Source organism: Macaca fascicularis, chromosome 2 (genome assembly GCF_037993035.2).
Source record: "Macaca fascicularis isolate 582-1 chromosome 2, T2T-MFA8v1.1".
Lineage (NCBI taxonomy): Eukaryota > Metazoa > Chordata > Mammalia > Primates > Cercopithecidae > Macaca > Macaca fascicularis.
Window position 1 is genome coordinate 78,646,242 of NC_088376.1, and position 22,004 is coordinate 78,668,245.

General features: G+C 37.7%; 1 protein-coding gene across 1 annotated transcript in view; it reads right to left on the reverse strand.

The window, feature by feature from the left end:
• The window catches only part of ZBBX (zinc finger B-box domain containing), a 144,256-nt gene that overhangs the window by 29,744 nt on the left and 92,508 nt on the right, over positions 1–22,004 (reverse strand). The window contains exons 17-18 of the mRNA XM_015445484.4: positions 14,537–14,653; positions 7,590–7,847 (exon numbers count right to left, since the gene is read on the reverse strand). Of these exons, the coding sequence (XP_015300970.3) occupies positions 7,590–7,847; positions 14,537–14,653 (375 nt within the window). The remainder of the gene's footprint in view (positions 1–7,589; positions 7,848–14,536; positions 14,654–22,004) is intronic.

Genomic DNA, 22,004 nt, shown 5'->3' on the forward strand with positions numbered 1-22,004 from the left:
GTTCCTACCACAGATCAAAAGTTCCCTGGCCAAGGCCCCCAGTGGGACAATAATAACCCAGCTCACCGGGAAAATATAAAAGACCTAAGGGAGATGATAATAAAGGGAATTAGGGAATCAGTACCCTGAACCCACAACCTCTCTAAAGCACTTGATATACAACAGGAAAAAGATGAGGGGCCTCTGAAATTTCTAGACAGATTGAAGGACCAAATGAGACAATATTCAGGCCTAAACTTAGAAGACCGCCTTGGACAAGGAATGTTAAAACTCCACTCTGTCACTAAGAGTTGGCCAGATATTTCAAAGAAGTTACAAAAATTAGAAAATTGGGAAGACCAACCTCTTAGTGGTCTTCAAATTAGACCACTTAATGGTCTAATCCCGAATTAGAAAAGGAGAGACAAGCCCTTTCCCTCATGACCTCTGAGGAGGAATAGGGGGCTCAGGAGCTCTGTCTCTTTTACTTCAAGTCCCACCAGGAGTCCTTGATAAATTTGGAAGTTGGACCCCATCATGAGCTTATCACCTTTCTAGTCAATTCAGGGGTCGCTCCCTCCTTGGTATCCCTCCATCTGACATTGCCTGCTCTTCAGAAGACCTTTTAGTCTCTGGGATAAGGGAGGAACCATTTAAAGAAAAAGTCTTAGAAAGTACAGAAGTTAAATTCTAAGATTGATTGACTCATATCCAATTTTTATTGATCCCTGAGGCAGGAACTAACTTATTAGAAAGAGACTTAATGTTGAAGTTAGGCATAGTCTTACAAGTTAGCCCAAAAGGTTTCCCTGCCTCATTAAATTTACTCACCACCACAGATGAAAAATGTATTTATTCAATGTGAAAGAAACCAAGGAAAACTTCAGATTCCCACAATCCACGTCAAGCTAAAAACCCCCGAGGAAGTGGTGAAGAGGAAGCAATTCCCTATCCCTTTAGAAGGACAGATAGGATTAAAGCTCATAATTGAAAGTCTCGTGAAAGATGGGCTTCTTGAGCCTTGTATGTCTCCTTATAATACCCCAATACTGCCCATCAAGAAATCAGATGGGTCATACCAGTTAGTACAAAATCTTAGAGCTATCAACCAAATAGTCCAAACTATTCTCCCCATTGTCCCTAACCCTTACAGTATTCTCAGTAAAATTCCATGTCATCATCAATGGTTTACTGTAACAGACTCAAAGGGTGCTTTTTGGGCATGTCCCCTAGCTGAAGACAGCTGAGGCACATTCGCTTTTAAGTGGGAAGACACCCAGTCAGGGTAAAAACAACAGTATTGGTGGATAGTTTTGTCCCAAGGGTTCGCAGACTCACCCAACCTCTTTAGTCAGATTTTAGAACAAGTGCTAGAAAAGGTTTCTGTTCCAAAGCACATTTGCATGCTCCAGTATGTTGATGATATCCTCCTATCAGGAGAGGATGTAGAAAAACTAACCAGTTTTTCCATACATATCCTTGATCATCTACATTCCGAGGGGTTATGAGTCTCAAAGAAAAAGCTTCAGTATGTAGAACCTGAGGTCAAATATTTAGGCCATTTAATAAGTGCAGGCAAGTGGAGAATAGAGCCAGAGCAAGATGAAGGCATTGTGTATTTACCCTTGCCTCAAACTAAGCATGAGCTCAGAAAATTTCTAGGATTAGTTGGATACTGCCGCTTTTGGATTGACTCATATGCCTTACACAGTAAGCTGCTATACCAGAAGCCTACTCAAGAAAAACCTGACTATTTCCTGTGGACTTCTTAGGAAGTCAACCAAATTGAGGAATTAAAAGGAAGACTTATGACTGCCCTAGTTTTAACTTCGCCTTATCTAGAAAAGTCCTTTCACCTTTTCATCAATGTAAATAATGGAGTGGCTGTAGGAGTGCTTACCCAAGAGCACGGTTGCTGCCGGCAGCCTGTAGCCTTCTTATCAAAGGTTTTAGACCCAGTCACTTGTGGATGGCCTCAATGCATCCAATCTGTTGCTGCTACAGCAATATTAGTTGAAGAAAGCAGAAAGTTAACTTTTGGGGGAAAGTTGACTGCAAGTACACCCCAAGAAGTTAGAGCAATACTAACTAAAGAAGCCGGAAGATGGCTTACCACTCCAGAATCCTGAAATATGAAACCACTTTGCTAGAAAAAGGTGATTTAACATTAACTGCTGATAATTCACTCAACCCAGCAGGTTTCTTAACAGGAGATCCAAATCTAAACAGGGAGCACCTATGTCTCAATTTAATTGACTACCAAACAAAGGTTAGACCAGACCTAGGGGATACCACCTTCAAAATAGGATGACACTTATTCATAGATGGTTCCTCCTGAGTGATTGAGGGAAAAAGACACAATGGGTATTCAGCAATTGATGGAGAAACTCTTGAAGAAACAGAGTTAGGCAAATTGCCTAATAACTGCTCTGCCCAAACTTGTGAGTTGTTTGCACTCATCCAAGCTTTAAAGTGATTGCAGGAAGGAACCATCTATATTGATTCTAAATATGCCTTTGGGATGGCCCACACATTTGGAAAAATTTGGACTAAACAAGGTCTTATTAATAGAAAAAGCCAAGACCTTGTTCACAAGGAGTTAATCACCCAAGTATCAGATAACCTTCAGTTGCCCAAAGAAGTAGCTATTGTTCATGTTCCCGGACAACAGAAAAACCTTTCTTTTGAAAGCTAGGGAAACAACTTAGCAGATCAGATAGCCAAGCAGACTGCCTTTTCATCTGGAACACCTGTCTTTCACTTAACCCCTTGTCTTCCCCTACTGCAGTCCCTGTCTTCTCAGCCATGGAGAAAGAAAAATTAATAAAAATAGGGGCCAAAGAAAACTCAGAAGGAAAATGGGTATTACCAGACCAAAGGGAAATGCTATCCAAACACCTCCTGAGAGAAATCCTGTCTCACTTCCATCAAAAGACCCATTGGGGACCCAAAGCCATGTGTGACACAGTTCGCAGAGTTCACGGATGTATAGGAATTTATACCTTGGCCAAACAAGTCACGGAGAGTTGCTTAATATGTAAAAAAAAAAAAAAAAACAACAACAAACAAGTTATAAAGAAATCTCCCTTGGTAGGGAGGAATCCAGGGCTAAGACCATTCCAAAGAATTCAGAGTGACTACACTAAAATGCCCCTAATAGCTCATCTAAAGTATCTGTTATTAATAGTAGATCACCTCGCTCACTGGGTTGAAGCTATTCCCTTTTCAAATGCAATGGCCAATAATGTAGTAAAAGCACTAAATGAAAATATAGTGCATAGATTCGGACTAACAGAGAACATTGACTCAGACAATGGAACCCATTTCACAGCACACGTCATTAAAAAGTTGTCCCAAGACCTAGACATTAAATGGGAATATCATACACCTGGGCATCCATCTTCATCATGGAGAGTAGAAAGGATGAATTAAACTTTAAAAAATCACTTAACCAAATTAGTTGTAGAGACTCAGTTACCATGGACCAAATGTCTTCCTATTGTCCTGTTAAGAATCCAAACTACACCTCAAAAGGATATAGGCCTTTCTCCTTATGAAATGCTCTATGGACTGCCCTATGTACACTCCACTACCTGTATCCCTACATTTGAGACAAAAGATCAATTCCTCAGTAATTGCATATTTGGTCTCTCCTTTACCTTCTCTTCTCTTAAAGCCAAAGGTCTCATGGTACAGACGCCACCCCTAGAGTTTCTGGTCCATTAGCACCAGCCCAGGGATCACATCCTCCTCAAAAGCTGGAAAGAAGGAAACCTTGAGCTGGCCTGGGAGGGACCCTACCTAGTGCTCCTGACCATTGAAACTGCAGTCCAGACAGCAGAGAAAGGATGGACCCATTACACTCAAGTCAAGAAAGCACCGTCACCCCCCGAAGTCATGTGCCATTATTCCAGGGGAAAACCCCCTCAAACTAAAGTTAAGAAAAATTTAACTATCTTCCACCTATTTTATTACTCTTTCTTCTTTTCTCCTTCCAATGCTGACCACCTTGTCATTAATGTAGCTAAATCAAACACACCCCAAGTTATTACGTTTGATGCTTGTCTAGTCATACCCTGTAGAGATCTCCAAAGTCAGAGGCAACTCTCAGCCTCAGAAAAGTATGTCCGCCCCTTTAAAGTGAAAAGCTCCCCCTATCAAGACACTTGTTCCTTAACAAATATAGAAAAACAAGTCTGTCATAGCTGGAATGATGTCCTGTTGATAACCGAATATCAAGGCTGGACCTCATCAGCGGGTGGTTGTATGGTGAATGTATGGTTTATCCTTAAAACCATACATTCATTTCACTAAGGAGAGCACCTCCCCTAATTGCCAGTATAACCAATGTAATCCCATATAAATTTCTATTCTCATTCCCACATCTACTGATCCTAAACCTACTTTAAGTCGCTTCTATGGCACAGGAGCCAACTTGGCTGCACAGAGCTCAGAGAGTCTTTTGAAATGCGTTTTATTAATCCTCCATTCTCTTCACCCCCTTCCTTCTCTTCTCCTTCTGAGCTTTCTTCTAATCAGACTGCCATCTCTTCTGTACCTAATGATAATACTAAAGTAGATATTGTAGCAGAAGATGATGTAGGCAAACTTCAGCAATTGAAACAGGATATCAAGATGTAAATGCCTGGTTGGAATGGATCAAATATTCTGTCTCACATTAAATAAAAGCAATTGTTATGCTTGTGCACTCGGCCGGCCAGAGGCCCAGATCATCCCCTTTCCACTTGGATGGTTTCCCAGTTGACTGGGCATGGGCTGCATGGTAGCTCTCTTCCAAGATTCCATGGCTTGGGGCAACAAATCATGGCAACCTCTCTCTCTGCTATATCCCAAAATCTAACACCCTGTGGGTCAGCCCCCGAGGGCCATTCAGCTTCTGTCTTCTGATGTCAATTTCACCTTGTGTCTCTCATAACAGAGGGAGAATTTAGTGTTCCTTGGAAGCTTAGTGGGATACAGTGATCTTAAGCCTTTCCAGGAGCTTACTCTTCAGTCTCCCCTTAGTCATCCTCAAGCAAATGTGTGGAGGTGTTGTCCTGGACCCTTACTGGACACTCTGTCAGGTAACTGGAGCAGTACTTGCGCTTTTGTCCAATTGGCTATCCCTCTCACCCTGGCATTTCATCAACCAGGAAAAGAAAAAACACAAAGCCATAAAATAAGAGAAGCCCCTTATGGGTCTTTTGACTCTGAAGTTTATTTAGACGCAATTGGAGTCCCACGGGGGGTACCTGATAGGTTCAAAGCCCGAGATCAAATAGCTGCAGGATTTGAACCATTATTTCCATGGGTAACTATTAATAAAAATGTAGATTGGATTAATTATATCTACTATAACCAGCAACGATTTATTAATTACACTAGAGATGCTGTCAAAGGAATAGTTGAGCAATTAGGACCTACTAGCCAAATGGTTTGGGAAAATAGAATAGCCCTAGACATGATGTTAGCTGAAAAAGGTGGAGTTTGTATTATGATCAAAACTCAATATTGCACCTTTATCCCAAACAATACTGCCTCTGACAGAAGCATAAGAAAGGCCTTACAGAGACTGACTGCTTTGTCCAATGAACTAGCTAAAAATTCTGGAATTGATAGCCTTCTTTCAGGATGGCTAGAAAGATGGTTTGGTAAATGGAAAGGAGTCATGGCCCCAATCTTCATTTCTCTTGCAGTCATGATAGGTGTGCTTATTCTTGTTGGGTGTTGCATCATACCATGCATCTGTGGGCTGGTACAAAGGCTTATAAAGACAACACTCACTAAAACCTCCCTTCATGTTCCTCCACCCTATTCAGATAAGCCTTTCCTTTTAGAAGACCAAGTTGAACAGCAAAGCCACGACATGTTAAAAAGGTTTGAAGAGAAGGGATTATAAAAATTTTAAAGGGAGGAATTGTAAGAGACAATGAATCTTTCTGAGTTTCTCTTCAAAAGGTTTAGCCTGTTAACTTCCTTACCCTTTGTTCTCCAACTCAACTTTCTTGTTTTTCCTTGCCAACAGTTACTGTAAACAGCCTACCTCCTTCCCATCAGTTCTAATCAATAACTCACATCTGTTCCTTGGTTACCTGTACCCATTGTTTCCTTGAAACCGCATATCTCACACGCTCCATCACTGTACCTCACGTCCGCCTCCCATCCATATTTAGAAAAATATTTACAAGTTGCCAATCAGATCAGCTCAGATTGTGTGGTCTGACCCCAGCCCATGGGGGAAGAACACAGAAATAGGGATCGTGTTAGGGATATAAAAACCCCATGGTATCCTTTGTTTGTTGTGCACTTGTGATCTTGATTGATAGGAGTGGCACCCTTTTGCAAAAGTAAATTGCCTTGCTGAGGAAACTAAATTTATATTCAAGTGCTGTTTCTTTTGCGGCATCAGAAATTCATTTATAACAAGTTCAACTTAATATTTTTGTGGTGGAAAAACATTTATCTGAAATGTATGATTAATTTTAATTTTATTTTTACTTTTCCTTTTATTAAGTTGGTTAAATGTATACTTAAAATATATTATGGAGTGCATAGACCTATTTTTGTAAAATTTTTATCACGTTCCTTCAATCTGTTCATTCTACTAAGTTTATATTCTTATATGTATACTTATATTAACAGTGATGTTTAAAATGATTCTCACTAAATGTTAATAATGGTTATTTTAAGAGTAGTTAGAATTTGTGGTGAGTTTTTATTTTTATTTTTTTTGTATTTTTGTATTGCTTTAATTTTTTCAAAACAAAGATGTATAATTTATAGAGAAATAGCAGTCATTATTCTAAGATCAATAAAGGAGGAGACCACTAACAGGAGAACAACGGAAAAGCAAGTATGGAATATATGGGACCAAATAATTTTCTAGCCTGTCTCTTAGATCTGCAGCTGGCTTCTTTCAAACTGTGTGAGTGCCTTTATGATGCAAATACAAGATTAATTCCCCTGATGTTTTGCTACTGAGCTAGAACTTTACATGTTCAAGAATATGGTCACTATATTGCTAGACTAGGTCCACTGAAGTTGGAAATAAAATGCACAGGTATAATTTTTCAAGATATGGTTTGTCAACTAGCAGCACTGGCATCACCTGGGTACCTGTTAGATATACAGAATCTCACCTTACCTGACATACTCAATCGGAATTTACATTGTAACAAGATCCCCTGAAAGATCTGTATAAACATTTAAGTTTGAAAAGCACTGCTTTAAAAGATCTAACGGCTCAGTTTTCCAATAAGGATGTTGAACAGTGGCTTACATAAAGCTATAGAGATTAATCCTATAGTGGGTTTGTAGAAAAGAGAAAAAAATATTTTTTTCTGTGCACATGAAATTATTCATTCCACAATTTAGCTGTGTTTTATAGGCTATGGGGACCATCTTTGGTGTGGCTGGGCATCTACACATTTTTAAACATATTCAGAGTGATGTCAGAGGATTTCCAGGAAAACAGACACAATGGTTGATGGTGAAAGAAGAAAAGGGAAAGCTTTCTTGTTTGCTGGCTTGTTTTGTTAGCGCAAGACATGAAGAATCAGGCTGAGGGTAGAGTTAATTAGCATTATCGAAAGTGAAAAAAATAGCATTACCTGCAAGAGTTGTCAGCACTTGTAATTCTTTTTCCAAACTGTCTAAGGTACATTGATCAGTAGTGTCATATAAGGAAAGCTCATTCTGGTCAGTAATATCAATATATTCAATTTCTGAAATTTCAGAAGCAGCTCTAGACAATGATTGAGCAGCTGCACTTCTTGATCGACAAGTAGAGGATGAAAGGCAGCTGGAGCTTTCTTTAACAGAGTTGGAAAGTGGAAAATTTGATGTTGAAGGTCTCTGTGATTTCCAATCTAAAATTAAAAGTAAAAAGATTTTAAATCAACTTTTAAAAATTTGAATGAGTAGTTAAAGATACAAGTTACCAGGTCCCTGCACACAGAGAAGTTAAGTTCATGTAACAGAGTTTATGCAAAATTAACTTTGACTATCACCCTTTCTAGCTAACCACATTTTCTTAATCTCAAATTACTTTTCCAATGTCATAAAGAACACTTCTGTGTATTTTTTCCCTAATTTTCCTACATTCAGAGAAAAACAAACTAATTTTAATATTCACAAAGGAAAATATCTATAAACTAAGTCAACTTCATAAAGAAACAACACACAATTTTATAATGTGTTCCATAGCCAAGCACCACGACATGTGTCTTAAATTCCAGGACAATACCACACTATACCTTGCAAGAAAAAAACCCTTAGAAAAAGCATGGTGCCACTTCCTAGTGAACCAATTTTACTTGATGATCTGTAATTTATTCTTACATTTAAAAATATGGCAACAAAACAGACTAATTTACAAAATCTACATGAATATTTGGAAAAACACAGGCTTTAAAGAAATTGAGATCACATCTCTAATTTTCCGAAGGATGAGCTCACTCTCTTCTGGAAAAGTTCCAGAAGCACCCATCTCTGTCAGGTTATTACATTGTTCCACTAGGACAGTCACTACTTTGTCTTGATCTATTTTGAAAGTCAACTTAGCTGGTTTCTTCAGCATGTTTGCTTCTTTCACAGTAGGAAAAAAAAAAATCTCTTCAAATCTTACACTAACACAACATAACTAATTTCTAATTTGGTACTTCTCACAAAATATTACTTAATAAGGCCAAGAGAGTTTTCAAGGTACATATTTAAAAATTTGTAGGGCAGGTAAATGCTTTAATGTAATAAATTATTGTTCTGATTTAGGTAAATATGTTTATAGTAAACATAATTATATTATAAGATAACTTTGCACTCCCTTAACACAAACTGGCTTTGTAAAACTATTAGGTGAGTTAATGTGCAATTGTCATTATCATAAAAACTCTAATTTGATGGAACCTATGCCATAGAACATTGTTTTCATTCTAGCGACTCAATGAAAAATATAAAATTCAAAAAAGTGACTACAGGCGGTCATCATGTATTAAGTATTTAATGACCACTGAGTTGATGTTGTTGTTGTTGTTGTTGTTGTTGTTGTTGTTGTTGTTGTTTGGTTGAGACGCAGTCTTGCTCTGTCACTAGCGCAGTGGCGCGATCTCGGCTTACTGCAAACTTTGCCTCCCAGGTTCAAGCAATTCTCCTGCCTCAGCCTCCCAAGCTGGGATTACAAGCACATGCCACCACACCCAGCTAATTTTTGTATTTTTTGTAAAGACAGGGTTTCACTATGTTAGCCAGGATGGTCTTGCTCTCCAGACCTCATGATCTGCCTGCCTCGGCCTACCAAAGTGGAGTTTGTCTTTTTTTAACTCAAAAAAAAAAATCTACTTCGAATGTGTCTAATACTTCAGAAGACTCTGAATACAGTATGTAATTATTTAAGCAATTAAAATTGACCAAGGTAAGTTTCAAAGGGTACCAGCTTTAATGAAAATTTCAGAAATCAATTTTTAAAATAGTTTTTATTGAAATAAAATTATGAATAAGTTAAAATAAGACTGATCCTTTGTGTCTATTTGTGCTCAGAGAAAAATAACAGGCTAAAATATGCCTAAGTATTAAAAACATATATATATAATTATCCCTGGGAGTTATTTTTTAAATTTTTATGACTATAAGTTAGAAATGATTTCCTCTTTTATCTATAATATGTAAAGAACCATATTTATAGCAATCAAGAACCAAACTCTCCACGTCTACATAAGGAAGAAATAGTAGGGGCGCTAACAGTAGCCGCACAAGTCAGTGAGTGTAACAATAATTCACAATATAAACCAAAAGTTCTACTCTATGGGGTAAACCACATTTTAGTATCTGTACAATGGTATGTCTCAGTCAAGGTAAAATTTAAAGGAATTTACAACTCTTACTTTAAAAAAAACAAACCAAAAGAAAATGCTATGAGTAAGGACTGGACTTCTGCCAATTCACAGAAATGAAGAAAGAAATATTTAATATAATGTAGATGCCCTTCAGAAAATCTAGAAGAGTACAAACACTGACAAGAACATTTGATTGTCACAGTATTTAAAGGTAATTGATCCCCATTGAGAAAAAGGACACAAAGGACAGGTCAGACTTATGCTTAGCACACAGCAAAGAAACAGACCATCTTTCTTACTGGAAATATGCTCAAAGTGTAATTTAAAGTAATTAAAAGACAGAAAGAGATAGAAGAGGCCCCAATTTGATTACTGATTCTGTTATTGTTCTTTTAAGTCAATATAATGACTTAATATCTAATGCTTAATATATAAGGGTATAATGTTGCTGTTAACTTTAAGATATAAGACAACATTAATACTGGCACTAATTAAAAATGCCATGATTGAGGAGATCATTCCATAATTTTAAAAAAATCTCAGTTTGTAGATTAAAAGCATAAGAAGTTACTTCTGGAGTAACGTGCACCATCACTGTCAATGCAATCGTAAGAAATTATTGATTAGCACTGATCAGTTATATTCTAAATGTAACAAAATTAAATTTCCTTGGTGTTAACTAAAGAATATATGCCCTATGATTACTAATAAACTAAGCCAACTATTGGGAAGACAAAATTCAATAGTGCCTTCAATTATATGAATGGGTACAGTATTACTGGTAAGGATATAAAAAATAGGAGTAATTCACTGAATACTATTTAATATGATGATAACCGTTATTGCTATTCTAAATACAAAGTTAAAATTAAATAAAATGTAACTATAGCAACATGATTTTAGGTAGTGTTTTAATAACAAATAATATTCTTATCAAAAGACCCAGTATTTTGATCTTAAATAAAGTTTGCAAAACACTATTGTCTATTGACATTCTTATTCCATTATATCAACTGCTGAGAATTTATACATAAAAAGAATTCTTAGAAAATACATTTCTCAAAACATATAGAAATTTGATTTCACAGCACGGTTAAGTGGAAAGAATACTAAACTAGGTAGCTAAGAATGCTATTGTGTTATCCTATAGAATTAGAAATCAGCTTATGACCTGTGAAATACAAAATTCAGGAACTGGATAGTACAATATCTTAAATTTATTCCAACTCTGAGAATTTGTGAATTAATACTCAATCAAATTCAATTATAAAATTATTTATCACCTCCTAAAACTGCCAGGCACTGTGTCAGGATTGGGGTATTCAAAAGTGAGTAAGACATTGCCTCTACCCTCAAGTTGCGCTCCAAACTAACACACAGTTCTACTAGCCTACTCTGCTCATTGGAAAGCACTTACTGAGCACTTACAATAGGCCAGGCCCTGTTCTATTACTGAAGATACACCAACAAACAGGACAGGCTAGTTCTTGATTTCTTTCCAACCAAGGGTAAGAGAGAGCAGGAATAAAGCTAATAAGATGATGTTAAATAGTGATAGCTTTTACAAGAAAGATAAAAGAAGGTAAATGTGATAGAGGGACTCAAAAGACCAGCACTAGATAGGGTGGTGTCAGAAGGCCTCTCTATGGAGGTAGCATCTGGACTGAGGCTGAATAATGGAAAAGAACCAATCATATGAAGAGTGAGAGAATGGACAGGGAAATTTCAGAGCATCCTGGATAAGAGACAAGATCTAATTCTAAGGCTAAGAATTGAGTAAGAGAGTAGCTTAAGAACAGAAAGAAAGCAAATGTGGCTACAGTGTAGGAGAAGATGCAGTTAGGAGACATGGGTAGCCAACCAAGGTGTTGCTGTGTGATACATGGTAAGGCATACTTTTTTCTACTTTCTATAGGAATCCATGGAATGCTTTAGGCAATAGAATGGCATGATACAATATATGGTTTATATTTATGGAAAGTATGATTCACTTCCTATAAGCTATAAATATTAATATATAAGCTATAAATATCAATACTGTTATGAGTATAAACAACTCAACTCACTGACTATAAATAGTAGAATATAATGGAAATGAATTATAGCAACATAGTTTTGGGAGAAGTAAAAGTGAAAATAGGAGACAAATGAGAGATTACAGACAAATGACTTGGGCTAATCTTGAATAGTGAAGGTAAAAGTGGTTAGAATTGGGGTCGATTTTAGAGCTGAAATCAGCAGAATCTAAAGATAAATAGGATGCACTGAGTGAGAGGCAAGATGACTCCCAGATTTCAGACTTAATCAATGTTTGGATAGAGTTGCCATTTCCAGAGGCAGGAAGATGGGGTGGGGGAGGATTAAGTTGTGGCAGGGATGGGAAGAATGAATGAACTTGCTGCTAAACACACATAGCTATGATGTCTTTACATTCACGGGTTTTTAATTTTTGTGGAAATGGGAATTCCATTATATGCTGGCATACAAGATTTCTGTAATTTGTGACAGAGCCAGGCAATTTTTAGTTTAGTTTAGGCCACTATCCCTGTTTAGAAAGCCATTTCCTAACTTCTCTGACTGGTAAATATTATAACTTTAAAGACTTAACTGAATGTTACCTAGTCTCTAATATCTTGCCAATCTACATTTTTCAATAGCAAGGTCATTATTTTATCATCCCTATTTCTAATAAATACCCCGCTTATATATCTAACTATTATAGCTAATAGGACATATTATCATTAATTACCTATTAATGTCCAAAAGTAAATTACTCATAGCTCTTTTTATAAAACTTATATGTGATATAGTTTATATATTCACACACACATTTTACGTATATCAGAAAATTTATAACAGTTTTCTCAAAATAAGGTATTCAGACTGTCTATATTAGTATAAAAAGGAGTTGTTGTTGTTCAAGAAATAAATGCAATTTCCTAGGCATTATCTCAGCCTTAATTAATCAGAGTCCCTAAGAGTCAGATCCAGAAATCTGCATTACAAGAGGTTTCCCAGGTGATTACACTCATACTGACTTTTGAGAAACTTTATACTGGACTCTAAGCTCTTGAGCAATAGAGATAAGAGTTTGTTTTGTATAACCAGTGTCTGGCAGTAGTGCTTCAACAACATTTTTTTTTGAGATGAAGTCTTGCTCTGTCTCCCAGGCTGGAGTGCAGTGGCATGATCTTGGCTTGCTGCAAGCTCCGCCTCCCAGGTTCAAGCAATTCTCCCGCCTCAGCCTCCCGAGTAGCTGGGACCACAGGCACCCGCCATCACGTCCAGCTAATTTTTTGTATTTTTTAGTAGAAATGGGGTTTCACTGTGTTAGCCAGGATGGTCTTGATCTCCTGACCTCATAATCCACCTGCTTCAGCCTCTCAAAGTGCAGGGATTACAGGTGTGAGCCACCATGCCCAGCCAACAAATGTTTTTTATAGCAAATTATTGATTTTGACTGATCTGTCCAAACTGATACTTAAAAGCATTTGACTACTGATTTGTAGATTTGTCTTTGTAATAAATTTCTCATAGCATGTATATGAATTTGTTTTCATCAATATACAGTGACTTATAACAGTTTGTTCTGATTGCCTCAGAGGGAAGCAACCCGAATTTTTGAAGTTGACATAGACTTTGATGTAAAAATAGGCATCTAATTATAGAGCCAAAAAAACCCATAAATACATTGTTTTCTCCCTAAAAAGTTTTATATCTGACAGATTCTCAACATAAATGCATATGGAAAGGATCTAAGCTAGCCAGAGAGGTTTAATCATAGATTTTAGGGCAAGAGAGACATAATAAATCTTATATGGAGAGACGAATCATATGCAATTAAATTTCTGCCTTGAAGATAGCCTTTAAACCAACGCAAATAGCCCACTTTCTCAAGTATTCCTCCTAAACTGTGAGCTTAATAAGATCAGAGAATATTACTTATGTATCTCTTTTATCCTCAGGGCCAAGTCAAGTGCTAATATCCTCAATATATATACTGAATTACCTGAATTCATTAGTTATATACTACAACTTTCTACTTTGGCATAAAGCAAACCCATTATAGCTGGTATAATGGGATAACAGTAATGTTCTAATAATACTAGTGATTTTAATGATGTCATATACTCTGTATAAACTCATTAGGAAAGTATTAAAATAGACATTCAGTATGTCAAAAGAATTATTCTATGGAAAATCTTATAATTACTTTGTTTAGAGAATAGAGTTAATGAACTGAAATGAAGATTCCAGGGTCAGTACATACAGAATTATATTTAGAACTAAGCTTTCTGAATCCCGGCAATAAGCATCTTAAGCTAAGTCAATCATTTCACATATGGTTCTGTCTGATCATAATATAGGTAAAGAGTAGGCAAAATCTGGTATAAACATACTGCTTCCTGAGTGAGTAATGAAACTGAGTACGTATTTCATAAGGATTGTTCAAAATATGCCATACTCAACTACACTTTGCAAATGTTATTTCCTAATACATTGCTATAGAAAATAAGATGATAATTCATGCCTTTGGAAAAATGAGTACACTTATTTTTGTGCTTTGGTTTTGGAAGAAAAGTCGAGGACATTTAGTTAAAATGAATGATTTTAAATTACAGAACTTCAAAAACTAAATTTCAGGTGCCTACTAAACTGCTAATAAAGCTAACTACTAAAGAAAGTAAGCTGCCAACATGGCACCGCTGCCTTTGAGTCAATGTTACCCATCTTTTGCTGTTTTCTACTTGATGATGGACTCTGAGCACCCTGCAGAACACCCAAGACAATTGCATTATCAGCATGTTCACTTAAGCTATGGTCTGGAATCCATTCTCTGTCTTCTGAAATTGAAAAATAATAAGATAATATAAAGTTTAAAAAGAAGAAAATCAATTTTATTAGTTTTGTATTTATGTCTTACTGGACAATATTTAACTGAATAAAGAATATTTATAACAGTGATATATATTATGAAATACAAAATCTTATTACAAAATAAAAATCATTAAATTAAAATATTTTAATTTTAAAAATTTAAAAAGTATAGACTGGGTGTGGTGGCTTACGCCCATGATCCCAGCACTTTGGGAGGCCGAAGCGGGTGGATCACCTGAGGTCAGGAGTTTCAGAGCAGCTTGGACAACATGGTGAAACCTTGTCTCTACTAAAGATACAAAAATTAACCAGGCATGGTGGTGTGTGCCTGTAGTCCCAGCTACTTGGGAGGCTGAGGCAGGAGAATCACTTGAACCCAGCAGGCGGAGGATGCAGTGAGCCGAGATCATGCCATTGAACTCCAGACTGGGCAACAAGAGAGTGAAACTCCATCTCAAAAAAAAAAAAAAAAAATTAAAAAAGTATATAACAATGCAACATAAAGTATTAGTTTCTACATGAATAAACACATTTGAATACATAAGATGCCTAAGAATATAGATGTCACCAAGATCTAGCTCTCAAAATGAAAACCAAAAAATCATGAAGAGAAGGTAGTCAAATAGGAATAGCTCCAGTCTGTAGCTCCCAGTGATATTGACACAGAAGGCGAGTTTTCTGCATTTCCAACTGAGGTACCTCTCACTGGGACTGGTTTATCTCCTTGGGTCTGGTTGGACAGTGGGTGCAGCCCAAGGAGGGCAAGCTGAAACAGGGTGTGGTGTCACCTCATCTGGGAAGGCAAGGGGTTGGGGAACTCCCTCTCCTAGTCAAGGGAAGAAATTAGGGACTGTACTGTGCACTCTGGCTCTGATACTGCACTTTTCCCATGGTCATCGCAACTCTCAGACCAGGAGATCCCTTCCAGTGTCTATGCCACTAGGGACCTGGGTTCCCAGAACAAAACTGGGCGGCCACTTGAGCAGACACCAACTTAGCCACAGGAGTTTATTTCTCATACCCCAGTGACACCTGGAACACCAGCGAGACAGAACCATTCACTCCTCTGGAAAGGGGGCTGAAGCCAGGGAGCCAAGTGGTCTGGCTCATCAGATCCTACCCCCATGGAGCCCAGCAAGCTAAGATCCACTGGCTAGAAAGTCTCATGGCCAGCACAGCAGTCTGAGCATGACCTGGGATGCTCGAGCGTGGTGAGGGGAGAGGTGTCTGCCATTGCTGAGGCTTGAGTAGGTGATTTTACCCTCACAGTGTAAACAAAGCCACTGGGAAGTTCCAACTGGGTGGATCCCATGGCAGCTCAGCAAGGCCACTATGGCCAGATTGCCTTCTCAAGTTTCCCTCTCTGAAAAAAAAGGCAGCAGCCCCAGTCAGAGACTTATAGATAAAAACCTCCATCTCCCTGGGATAGAGCACCTGGGGGGAGGGGTGGTTGTAGGCACAGCTTCAGCAGACTTAAACATCCCTGCCTGGCAGCTCTGAAGAGAGCAGCAGATCTCCCAGCATAGTGTTTGAGCTCTGATAAGAGACAGACTGCTCCTCAACTGTATCCTGACTGGGAGACAACTGCCAGTAGAGGATGACAGACATCTCTTACAGGAGAGCTCTGGCTGGCATCTGGTGGGTGCCCCTCTGGGATGAAGCTTCCAAAGAAAGGAACAGGCAGCAATCTTTGCTGTTCTGCAGCCTCCACTGGTGATACCCAGGCAAACAGGGTCTGGAGTGGACCTCCAGCAAACTCCAACAGACCTGCAGCAGAGGGGCTGAACTGTTAGAAGGAAAACTAACAAACAGAAAGGAATAGTATCAACATCAACAAAAAGAACATCCACTCAGAGACCCCATCTGAGGGTCACCAACTTCAAAGACCAAAGGTAGATAAATCCACGAAGACGGGGAGAAACAAGTGCAAAAGGGCTGAAAATTCCAAAACCTGAATGTCTCCTCTCCTCCAAACGATCACAACGCCTCACCACCAAGGGAACAAAACTGGATGGAGAATGAGTTTGATTAATTAACAGATGTAGGTTTCAGAAAGTGGGTAATAACAAACTCCTCCCAGCTAAAGGAGCATGTTCTAACCCAATGCAAGGAAGCTAAGAACTCTGAAAAAAAAGTTAGTCGAATTGCTAACTAGAATAAATAGAGAAGAACATAAATAACCGGCTGGAGCTGAAAAATACAGCACAAGAACTTCATGAAGCATACACAGTAGCCGAATAGATCAAGTGGAAGAAAGGATATCAGAGGTTAAAGATCAACTCAATGAAATAAAGCGAGAAGACAAGGTTAGAGAAAAGAGTGAAAAGAAATGAACAAAGCCTCCAAGAAATATGGGACTATGTGAAAAGACCAAATCTACATTTGATTGGTGTACCTGAAAGTGACGGGGAGAATAGAACCAAGTTGAGAAACGCTCTTCAGGATATTATCCAGGAGAACTTCCCCAACCTAACAAGACAGGCCAACATTCAAATTCAGCAAATACAGAGAACACCACAAAGATATTCCTCGAAAAGAGCAAACCCATGACACATAATCATCAGATTCACCAAGGTTTAAATGAAGGAAACAATGTTAAGGGCAGCCAGAGAGAAAGGTTGGGTTACCCACAAAGGGAGGCCCATCAGACTAATTGCAGATCTCTTGGCAGAAACCCTACAACCCAGAAGAGAGTGGGGATCAATATTCAACACTCTTAAAGAAAAGAATTTTCAACCCAGAATTTCACATCCAGCCAAACTAAGCTTCATAAGCAAAAGAGAAATAAAACAATTTACAGACAAGCAAATTCTGAGAGATTTGCCACCAGGCCCGCCTTACAAGAGCTTCTGAGGGAAGCACTAAACATGGAAAGAAACAAACAGTACCAGCCACTGCAAAAACCTACCAAATTGTAAAGACCTTTAATGCTATGAAGAAACTGCATCAACGAATGGGCAAAATAAACAGCTAGCATAATAACAGCAGGATCAAATTCACACATAACAATATTAACCTTAAATGTAAATGGGCTAAATGCTCCAATTAAAAGACAGACTTACAAACTGGATAAAGAGTCAAGACCCATCAGTGTGTTATATTCAGGAACTCTATTTCATGTGCAAAGACACACATAGGCTCAAAATAAAAGAATGGAGGAAATTTTACCAACCAAATGGAAAGCAGAAAATAAGCAGGGGTTGCAATCCTAGTCTCTGATAAAACAGACTTTAAACCAACAAAGATCAAAAGAGACAAAGAACACCATTACATAATGGTAAAGGGATCAATGCAACAAGAAGAGCTAACTATCCTAAATATATATGCACCCAATACAAGCGCACCCAGATTCATAAAGCAAGTTCATGGAGACTACAAAGAGATGCAGACTGCTACACAGTAATAGTGGGAGATTTTAATACCCCACTGTCAATTTTAGACAGATCAACGAGACAGAAAATTAACAAGGATATTCAGGACTTGAACTCAGCTCTGAACCAAGTGGACCTAATAGACATCTACAGAACTCTCCACCCCAAATCAACGGGATATACATTATTCTCAACACCACATCACACTTATTCTAAAATTGACCACATAATTGGAAATAAAACACTCCTCAGCAAATGCAAAATAATGAAAAGCATAACAAACAGTCTCTCAGACCATAGTGCAATGAAGTTAGAACTCGGTATTAAGAAATTCACTCAAGACTGCACAACTACATGAAAACTGAACAACCTGATCCTGAATAACTACTGGGTAAATAACAAAATGAAGGCAGAAATGAAGATGTTCTTTGAAACCAATGAGAACAAAGACACAATGTACCAGAATCTCTGGGACACATTTAAAGCAGTGTGTAGAGGGAAATATATAGCACCAAATGCCCACAAGAGAAAACTAGAAAGATCTAAAATGGACACGCTAACATCACAATTAAAAGAACTAGAAAAGCAAGAGCAAACAAATTCAAAAGCTAGCAGAAGACAAGAAATAACTAAGATCAGAGCAGAACTGAAGGAGATAGAGACATGAAAAACCCTTCAAAAAACCAATGAATCTGGGAGCTGTTTATTTGAAAAGATCAACAAAGTAGATAGACCACTAGCCAGACTAATAAAGAAAAAAGAGAGAAAGATCATATAGATGCAATAAAAAATGATAAAGGGGATATCACCACCGATCCCACAGAAATACAAACTGCCATCAGAGAATACTATAAACACCTCTATGCAAATAAACTAGAAAATCTAGAAGAAATGGATAAATTCCTGGACACATACACCCTCCCAAGATTAAACCAGGAAGAAGTTGAATCCCTGAACAGACCAAAAACAAGTTCTGAAATTGAGGCAGCAATTAATAGCCTACCAACTGAAAAAAGTCCAGGACCAGATGTATTTACAGCAGAATTCTACCAGAGGTACAAAGAGGAGCTGGTACCATTCCTTCTGAAATGATTCCAAAAAATAGAAAAAGAGAGACTTCTCCCTGATCTATTTTTATGAGGCCAGCATCATCCTGATACCAGAACCTGACAGAGACACACAAAAAAAATAAAATTTCAGGCCAATATCCCTGAAGAACATCTATGTGAAAATCCTCAATAAAATACTGGCATACCAATCCAGCAGCACATCAAAAAGTTTATCCATCACAATCAACTTGGCTTCATCCCTGGGATGCAAGGCTGGTTCAACATATGCAAATCAATAAATGTAATCCATCACATAAAGAGAACCAATGACAAAAACCATATGATTATCTCGATAGATGCAGAAAAGGCCTTCAACAAAATTCAACAGCAATTCATGCTAAAAACTCTCAATAAAACTTGATATTGATGGAACATATCTCAAAATAATAAGAGATATTTATGACAAACCCACAGCCAATATCATACAGAATGGGCAATACCTGGAAGCATTCCCTTTGAAAATTGGCACAAGACAAGGTTGCCCTCCTCACCACTCTTATTCAACACAGTATTGGAAGTTCTGGCCAGGGCGATCAGGCAAGAGAAAGAAATAAAGAGTATTCAGTTAGGAAAAGAGGAAGTCAAATTGTCTCTGTTTGCAGATGACATGATTATATATTTTGAAAACCCCATTGTCTCAGCCCAAACCTCCTTAAGCTGATGAGCAACTTCAGCAAAGTCTCAGGATACAAAATCATTGTGCAAAAATCACAAGCTTTCCTATACACCCCTAACAGACAAACAGAGAGCCAAATAATGAGTGAACTCTCATTCACAATTACTACAAAGAGAATAAAATACCTAGGAATACAATTTACAAGGGATGTGAAGAACCTCTTCAAGGAGAACCACAAACCACTGCTCAAGGAAGCAAGAGAGGACACAAACAAATGGAAAAACATCATGCTCATGGATAGGAAGAATCAATATCATGAAAATGGCCATACTGCTGAAAGTAATTTTTATTTTCAATCCTGTCCCCATCAAGCTACCATTGACTTCTTCACAGAATTGGAAAAAAAACTACTTTAAATATCATATGGAACCAAAAAAGAGCCCACATGGCCAAGACAATCCTAAGCAAAAAGAACAAAGCTGGAGGCATCACACTACCTTACTTCAAACTATAATACAAGGCCACAGTAACCCAAAATAGCATTGTACTGGTACCAAAACAGATACATAGACCAATGGAATAGAACAGAGGCCTCAGAAATTATACCATACATCTACAACCATCTGATTTTGACAAACCTGGCAAAAACAAGTAAAAGAAAAGGATTCCCTATTTAACAAATGGTGTTGGGAAAACTGGCTAGCAATAGGCATAAAATTGAAACTGGATTCCTTCCTTGCACCTTATACAAAAATTAACTCAAGATGGATTAAAGACTTAAATGTAAGAGCAAAAGCCGTAAAAACCCTAGAAGAAAACCTAGCAATACCATTCAGGACTTAGGTATGGGCAAAGGCTTCATGACTAAAACACCAAAACCAATGACAACAAAAGACAAAATAGATAAATGGGATCTAATTAAGCTAAAGAGCTTCTGCACAGCAAAGAAGGTATCATCAGAGTGAACAAGCAACCTACAGAATGGGAGAAAATTTTTGCCATCCATCCATTGGACAAATGGCTAATATTCAGAATCTAAAAGGAACTTAAACAAATTTACAAGAAATAAACAAACAACCCCATCAAAAAGTGGGCAAAGGATATGAACAGACATTTCTCAAAAGAAGACATTTATGCAGCCAACAAACAAACAAACAAACAAAAAGTTTATCATCACCAGTCATTAGAGAAATACCAATCAAAACCACAGTGAGATATCATCTTACACCAGTTAGAATGGTGATCATTAAAAATTCAGGAAACAGATGTTGGAGAGGATGTGGAGAAATAGGAGTTCTTTTACACTGTTGGTGGGAGTGTAAATTAGTTCAACTATTGTGGAGAACAGTGTGGTAATTCCTCAAGGATCTAGAACTAGAAATACCATTTGACCCAGCAATTCCATTACTGGGTATATACCCAAAGGATTATAAATCATTCTATTATAAAGACACATACATACATATGTTTGTTGCAGCACTGTTCACAATAGCAGACTTGGGACCAACCCAAATGCCCATCAATGATAGACTGGATAAAGAAAATGTGGTACATATACACCATGGAATACTATGCAGCCATAAAAAAGGATGAGTTCATGTCCTTTGCAGAGACGTGGATGACACTGGAAACCATCATTCTCAGCAAATATCACAAGAACAGAAAACCAAACACCACATGTTCTCACTCATAAGTGGGATTGAACAATGAGAACACACGGACACATCACACTGGGGCCTGTCAGGGTGTGGTGGGATAAGGGAGGGATAGCATTAGGAGAAATACCTAATATAGTGATGGGTTGATGGGTGCAGCAAACCACCATGGCACATGTATACCTATGTAACAAACCTGCATGTTCTGCACACGTACCCCAGAACTTAAAGTAAAATTTAAAAAAAAAAAACATGAAGAAACAAAAAATTGGAATATATATAACTAGTAAGGAGATTAAATCTGTAAGAAAAAAATTGCCAATAAATAAAAGTCCTGGACCTAATTGCATCACTGGTGAGTTCTATCACACATTTGAAGAAATAACACCAGTCCTCAAACTTTTCCAAAAGATTGAAGAGGAGGGACACCAACTCAAACTGTGAGTCTACACCTACACTGATACTAATGCCAAACAAAGAAACTACAAGTAAAAAAAAACATCAGAACAATATCATTTATAATCAGTGATGTAAAAATCTTCAAAGTACTAACAAACCAAATTCAG